Below are 7,573 nucleotides of genomic sequence, written 5' to 3' on the forward strand. Positions count from 1 at the left end.
TACATTTTGCTAACAATGTTGACAAAATCCAATCCATTTAATGTTGACAAAATACGATCTATTTAATGAAGTAAAAAATTACAATAAAATTTTTGCCTTTTTGGAAATGAAGTTCTAAAATGTCTTTAATCCAACTCTTTTACAGGGCATTGACAACAAACAAGCAGTGCACATCACAGGGCTCAACCAACATATTGTTGAGCATAGATGCTATTTTAGATTTGTTTTTTAACCTCTTCAATTTCTTGCAATGATAATATGAATGTGTTGTGCCTTATTTTCATAAAAAGTTCACATCACAGGGCTAATGTAATTTGTCTTATTTTTTTTTAATCTATTGTAACAACGTAAATATCTATCTCTCTTTTTGTGTCTTCATATAATTATGTGTATCTCTATGTAAGAAAGAAACTATATAGGTACAAATAGAAAGTAAATAGTACATCTATCTTAAGAAACTAAATAATATATCTATTTTAAGAGGAACATGATTATTCACAAATGAATGTACTATCTATTTGCGATGAACTGGATGATATATCCTAGGTAAAAATAAGAAATTACAGTTATAAATACTACTACAACTACAGAGTATCAAGTTCTGAATGCACAGTTATAAATATTGTTACAATCATCGAATATCTGTATTTATTTATCTTGTATTTCAAACGCCAAAGCCAAAAATATGAATTAATTGATTTAGGTCAACAATATCAAATATTTTTGTTAATAAAACCTACACAACATTATAATCCAAAAATATGAATTAATTGATTTAGGTCAACAATATCAAATATTTTTGTTAATAAAACCTACACAACATTATAATTCATGATACAAATAATGGCGATAAATTTTATATACATTATATATAGGGCAAAATCTCCCAAAAAGGAACCAGCCATTTGGTTGAAGATTAACTTGGGTCCCTGCTTTTTTTATTCGCACTGCCTAGCTTTCCATTCAATTCCATATCCTACCTAGAGAATGTAGGATTATAGCTTAGTTGATGAATTGAAATGATGGTTAACAATATTATCGGCCTGTCTTTTCATTCAATTCCATTTCTTACCGAGCAAAGGAAGGAATGTAACCCAATTGAATTGTCATACAAAAAGTAAAAATGAATTGAACTGCCAACAAAATTGCATGACAAAAAGTAGAAGGACGATTTTAAAAAATGACTTCCTCAGATTTAACAAAAGACAAATCTGATGCAGCAAAACTGAATTAAAGCGATTCTAAGAATCGCCGGGTGGTGGGGCGATTCTCAGAATCGCCCCGCCACCGCCTCGCCACCAGTGGAAGGACGATTTAAAAAAATGACTTCCTCAGATTTAACAAAAGACAAATCCGATGCAGCAAAACTGAATTAAAGCGATTCTGAGAATCGCCGGGTGGTGGGGCGATTCTGAGAATCGCCCCGCCACCGCCCCGCCACCACCTGGTGGCGGGGCGGTGGCGGGGCAATTCTCAGAATCGCCCCACCACCCGGCGATTCTTCAATTCCCAGCAGTGATTCCAGGTTATAAGCAACTTGAGTCGAACGCTCGCAAGAGAACCAGATAAAACACGAACTCGCTCGCTTGCAGATGCACTTCTGATGGCAATCTCACGCTCGCTTGAAGATGGACTCGCTCGCTTGCAGAAGAGAAACAACAGACGGTACACTATACAGGCCAGATAATAAAGAGAAGCAGTAATGTTTTGGAAAGCCTCAGAATGCAAACATCTACAACGCCTCGAGAGGATCATAAAACCAATATCCCAACTTATTCATTTCATCATCTCATTCAATGCATGAGAATCTGGACAAGACAACGCTGTTGAAAGGCTAGAGGAATTAGTGACCGATGCCGAGTCCAACTCTTCCTTCTCCCGAATTGGCGTGGTTGGGAAGGGTGGTTCCGGCAAGAGTCTGCTTCTGAAAACGGTTTTCAACAGACATAAGGTGAGGGATCTCTTCCTCAATGGTTTCTTGCTTTGGCTTACCATTTATGGGTCTCCTTCTATTTCAAGTCTTAGGAAAGAACTGTTCACACAAATAATCATGCAGAGAAAGGTTATAGATCCCAACACAAATATGAACGAAGAAGCTATAACCATAGGTCCGTTGAATGAGGCTCTGCAGGGGAAGAGGTTCGCCCTCTTCTTAGACGATGTGTGGGAGCAGGGTGCTGAATTGCTGGAGGAATTGGGTGTACTCCACCTAATTCAACTCTCCAACTCCAAAATTATTGTCAGCTCCAAGAATTCCAGCGTGCTCTTGCAGATGGGAGTTGCAAAGGAGTCCACAATCACAGTGGGCGATTTGATGGAGAATGATAGTTGGCATTTATTTCACTATTATGCATTTCCATATAATAATGGAAATGTGGTCGAGGGCATCGATGAGGAAACGGCCAAGGTTGTGTGTCACAAGTGTGGAGGGCAATGGCACGCACTACTGATGCAAATGAGTGGAAATTTGCAGTTCAAAGGTTGCCAAACGCCAACAGCAAAGGCAATGAAGTTGTACATGGTCGCCTAAGGTTGAGCTACGACGCACTTGCCAGCTATGGCATTCATCTCTAATTGGCCTTTCTTTACTTAGGTGCTGCCTTCTTAGAAGATGAGGTTGTTCATGTCGAAGTAGAGGCGATTTTGTTATGGATGGGAGAAGGACTCCTCGGAAAGAAGAAGGTGGAAGATGAGGGTGGCCACGACCCATTCGAGATGGGAAGAATGTACGTCAACATTTTGGCGGATCGGTGTTTGATCGAACAGACCATGAAAGACGTGGATGGGCGCATTATGTGTTTCCGGATGCACAACGTCCTACGTGGACTGGTAATACAGATTGCTGAGGCTGAAGAAAACTTCTGCTGCCGCCAAGGGAAGGGTCTAACAGCTATGAATGAAAATTAATTTTCAGCCCGCACTCGCATTGCTTTGGGCGGCAACAATTTGAGCTCACTTTCCGAGTCATTGAGAGCTCCAGAAATATCTTCATTATTATTGGCTAGAAACAAAGCATTTAATGAAATTCCCAGAAAGGTGATTGGGAGTATGATCTCCCTTAAGGTTTTGGATTTGACCGCCAGGGACATCCAGTCATTTCCAGAGAGTGTGGGGTGTTTGAAACAGCTGGTATACCTGAGCTTAGCATGGGTGCCCATTAAAAGGTTGCCTGCATCTTTTACAAATCTCGCAGCCCTCCAAATCCTTGATCTGGAAGGCTCTGAAATCACGGAATTACCATTTGACCTTCACAAGTTAAGATCATTAAGGTATCTGAACCTTGACAAGTGTCGTGATTTGAAATGTGTACCAAGTAGTATTTCCAACCTCACGTCTTTGTAGTGTTTGCACATAAGCGACTGCGAGAGTATGACGTGGACAACAGGTCAGAAGAGATCCCAAAAAGCGGCTTCAATCAACAGTTTGTGCAGTTTAACGCAACTCAAAAGTTTACATCTACACAACTATGGAGCAGCTATTACTGATGGGACGCTGGGGAGTATGGTCGATATTCATTTCATCATCCCATTCATTTCATGTAAGCACTGGTTGGGGTGATTCTGAGAATTGCCCCCCACCCGGCGATTCTCAGAATCGCCCCAAACAGTGCTTACATGAAATGAATGGGATGATGAAATGAATATCGACCATACTCCCCAGCGTCCCATCAGTAATAGCTGCTCCATAGTTGTGTAGATGTAAACACTGTTTGGGGCGATTCTGAGAATCGCCAGGTGGGGGGGCGATTCTGAGAATTGCCCCACCACCACCACTGGCGGGGCAGTGGCGGGGCGATTCTCAGAATCGCCCCCACCACCCGGTGAGTGTGGGGTGTTTGAAACAGCTGGTATACCTGAGCTTAGGATGGGTGCCCATTAAAAGGTTGCGTGCATCTTTTACAAATCTCGCAGCCCTCCAAATCCTTGATCTAGAAGGCTCTGAAATCACGGAATTACCATCTGACCTTCACAAGTTAAGATCATTAAGGTATCTGAACCTTGACAAGTGTCATGATTTGAAATGTGTACCAAGTAGTATTTCCAGCCTCACGTCTTTGCAGCGTTTGCACATTAGCGACTGCGAGAGTATGACGTGGACAACAGGTCAGAAGAGATCCCAAAAAGCGACTTCAATCAACAGTTTGTGCAATTTAACGCAACTCAAAAGTTTACATCTACACAACTATGGAGCAGTTATTACTGATGGGACGCTGGGGAGTATGGTCGATATTCATTTCATCATCCCATTCATTTCATGTAATCACTGTTTGGGGCAATTCTGAGAATCGCCGGGTGGGGGGGGGGGTGATTCTGAGAATCGCCCCGCCACCACCACTAGTGGCGGGGCGATTCTCAGAATCGCCCCCCCCACCCAGCGATTCTTAGAATCGCCCCAAACAGTGCTTACATGAAATGAATGGGATGATGAAATGAATATCGACCATACTCCCCAGCGTCCCATCAGTAATAGCTGCTCCATAGTTGTGTAGATGTAAACACTATTTGGGGCGATTCTGAGAATCGTCGGGTGGGGGGGCGATTCTGAGAATTGCCCCACCACCCGGTGATTCTTCAATTCCTAGCAGTGATTCCAGGTTATAAGCAACTTGAGTCGAACGCTTGCAAGAAAACCAGATAAAACACGAACTCGCTCGCTTGCAGATGCAATTCTGATGGCAATCTCACGCTGGCTTGAAGATGGACTCGCTCGCTTGCAGAAGAGAAACAAAAGACAGTACACTATACAGGCCAAATAATAAAGAGAAGCAGTAATGTTTTGGAAAGCCTCAGAATGCAAACATCTACAACGCCTCGAGAGGATCATAAAACCAATATCCCAACTTATTCATTTCATCATCTCATTCAATGCATGAGAATCTGGACAAGACAGTGCTGTTGAAAGGCTAGAGGAATTAGTGACCGATGCCGAGTCCAACTCTTCCTTCTCCCGAATTGGCGTGGTTGGGAAGGGTGGTTCCGGCAAGAGTCTGCTTCTGAAAACGATTTTTAACAGACATAAGGTGAGGGATCTCTTCCGCGATGGTTTCTTGCTTTTGCTTACCATTTCTGGGTCTCCTTCTATTTCAAGTCTTAGGAAAGAACTGTTCACACAAATAATCATGCAGAGAAAGGTTATAGATCCCAACACAAATATGATCGAAGAAGCTATAACCATAGGTCCGTTGAATGAGGCTCTACAGGGGAAGAGGTTCGCCCTCTTCTTAGACGATATGTGGGAGCAGGGTGCTGAATTGCTGGAGGAATTGGGTGTACTCCGCCTAATTCAACTCTCCAACTCCAAAATTATTGTCAGCTCCAGGAATTCCAGCGTGCTCTTGCAGATGGGAGTTGCAAAGCAGTCCACAATCACAGTGGGCGATTTGATGGAGAATGATAGTTAGCATTTATTTCGCTATTATGCATTTCCATATAATAATGGAAATGTGGTCGAGGGCATCAATGAGGAAACAGCCAAGGTTGTGTGTCACAAGTGTGGAGGGCAATGGCACGCACTACTGATGCAAATGAGTGGAAATTTGCAGTTCAAAGGTTGCCAAACGCCAACAGCAAAGGCGATGAAGCTGTACATGATCGCCTAAGGTTGAGCTACGACGCACTTGCCAGCTACGGCGTTCATCTCCAATTGGCCTTTCTTTACTTAGGTGCTGCCTTCTTAGAAGACGAGGTTGTTCATGTCGAAGCAGAGGCGATTTTGTTATGGATGGGAGAAGGACTCCTCGGAAAGAAGAAGGTGGAAGATGAGGGTGGCCACGACCCATTCGAGATGGGAAGAATGTACGTCAACATTCTGGCGGATCGGTGTTTGATCGAACCGACCATGAAAGACGTGGATGGGCGCATTATGTGTTTCCGGATGCACGACGTCCTACGTGGACTGGCAATACAGATTGCTGAGGCTGAAGAAAACTTCTGCTGCCGCCAAGGGAAGGGTCTAACAGCTGTGAATGAAAATGAATTTTCAGCCTGCACTCGCATTGCTTTGGGCGGCGACAATTTGAGCTCACTTTCCGAGTCATTGAGAGCTCCAGAAATATCTTCATTGCTATTGTCTAGAAACAAAGCATTTAATGAAATTCCCAGAAAGGTGATTGGGAGTATGATCTCCCTTAAGGTTTTGGATTTGACCGCCACGGACATCCAGTCATTGCCAGAGAGTGTGGGGTGTTTGAAACAGCTGGTATACCTGAGCTTAGCATGGGTTCCCATTAAAAGGTTGCTTGCATCTTTTACAAATCTCGCAACCTTCCAAATCCTTGATCTGGAAGGCTCTGAAATCACGGAATTACCATCTGACCTTCACAAGTTAAGATCATTAAGGTATCTGAACCTTGACAAGTGTCGTGATTTGAAATGTGTACCAAGTAGTATTTCCAGCCTCACGTCTTTGCAGCGTTTGCACATTAGCGACTGCGAGAGTATGACGTGGACAACAGGTCAGAAGAGATCCCAAAAAGCGGCTTCAATCAACAGTTTGTGCAGTTTAACGCAACTCAAAAGTTTACATCTACACAACTATGGAGCAGTTATTACTGATGGGACGCTGGGGAGTATGGTCGATATTCATTTCATGTAAGCATTGTTTGGGGCGATTCTGAGAATCGCCAGGTGGTGGGGCGATTCTCAGAATCGCCCCACCACCCGGCAATTCTTCAATTCCCAGCAGTGATTCCAGGTTATAAGCAACTTGAGTTGAACGCTCGCAAGAGAACCAAATAAAACACGAACTCGCTCGCTTGCAGAGGCACTTCGATGGCAATCTCATGCTCGCTTGAAGATGGACTCGCTCGCTTGTAGAAGAGAAACAACAGACGGTACACTATACAGGCCAGATAATAAAGAGAAGCAGTAATGTTTTGGAAAGCCTCAGAATGCAAACATCTACAACGCCTCGAGAGGATCATAAAACCAATATCCCAACTTATTCATTTCATCATCTCATTCAATGCATGAGAATCTGCACATCTTATTCATTTCATTGGCGCGTTTTTCATTTGATTTCATGGCGTACATTTTGCTAACAATGTTGACAAAATCCAATCCATTTAATGTTGACAAAATACGATCTATTTAATGAAGTAAAAAATTACAATAAAATTTTTCCCTTTTTGGAAATGAAGTTCTAAAACATCTTTAATCCAACTCTTTTACAGGGCATTGACAACAAACAAGCAGTTCACATCACAGGGCTCAACCGACATATTGTTGAGCATAGATGCTATTTTAGATTTGTTTTTCAACCTCTTCAATTTATTGCAATGATAATATGAATGTGTTGTGCCTTATTTTCATAAAAAGTTCACATCACAGGGCTAATGTAATTTGTCTTATTTTTTTTATCTATTGTAACAATGTAAATATCTCTCTCTCTTTTTGTGTCTTCATATAATTATGTGTATCTCTATATAAGAAAGAAACTATATAGGTACAAATAGAAAGTAAATAGTATATCTATCTTAAGAAACTAAATAGTATATCTATTTTAAGAGGAACATGATTATTCACAAATGAATGTACTATCTATTTGCGATGAACTTGATGAAATATATTGTTAT

General features: G+C 42.0%; 2 protein-coding genes across 2 annotated transcripts; both read left to right on the forward strand.

Moving 5' to 3' along the window:
- Nucleotides 1-2,050: 2,050 nt before the first annotated feature.
- On the forward strand, nt 2,051-2,907 carry LOC149202859 (disease resistance RPP13-like protein 4). The gene is made up of 2 exons (XM_089401706.1): nt 2,051-2,480; nt 2,594-2,907. Exons 1-2 carry the CDS (start codon nt 2,051-2,053, stop codon nt 2,905-2,907), a joined length of 744 nt encoding a protein of 247 aa, XP_089257832.1.
- A 2,595-nt stretch (nt 2,908-5,502) lies between these two features.
- On the forward strand, nt 5,503-6,594 carry LOC149202860 (putative disease resistance protein At1g15890). The gene has a single exon (XM_089401707.1). It carries the CDS (start codon nt 5,503-5,505, stop codon nt 6,592-6,594), a length of 1,092 nt encoding a protein of 363 aa, XP_089257833.1.
- Nucleotides 6,595-7,573: the final 979 nt, after the last annotated feature.

The sequence above is a fragment of the Pinus tabuliformis genome, chromosome 2_1 (genome assembly GCF_031772625.1).
Source record: "Pinus tabuliformis cultivar Carrire ecotype Pingquan chromosome 2_1, CPIR1, whole genome shotgun sequence".
Lineage (NCBI taxonomy): Eukaryota > Viridiplantae > Streptophyta > Pinopsida > Pinales > Pinaceae > Pinus > Pinus tabuliformis.

Bases quoted from the DNA above. Each gene is read 5' to 3' on its own strand.
- LOC149202859 (XM_089401706.1), top strand. From the start codon at position 2,051: ATGCAGAGAAAGGTTATAGATCCCAACACAAATATGAACGAAGAAGCT. The intron at 2,481-2,593 runs GTTGCCAAACGC...TTCTTTACTTAG, and splicing joins TGGAAATTTGCAGTTCAAAG to GTGCTGCCTTCTTAGAAGAT.
- LOC149202860 (XM_089401707.1), top strand. From the start codon at position 5,503: ATGGCACGCACTACTGATGCAAATGAGTGGAAATTTGCAGTTCAAAGG.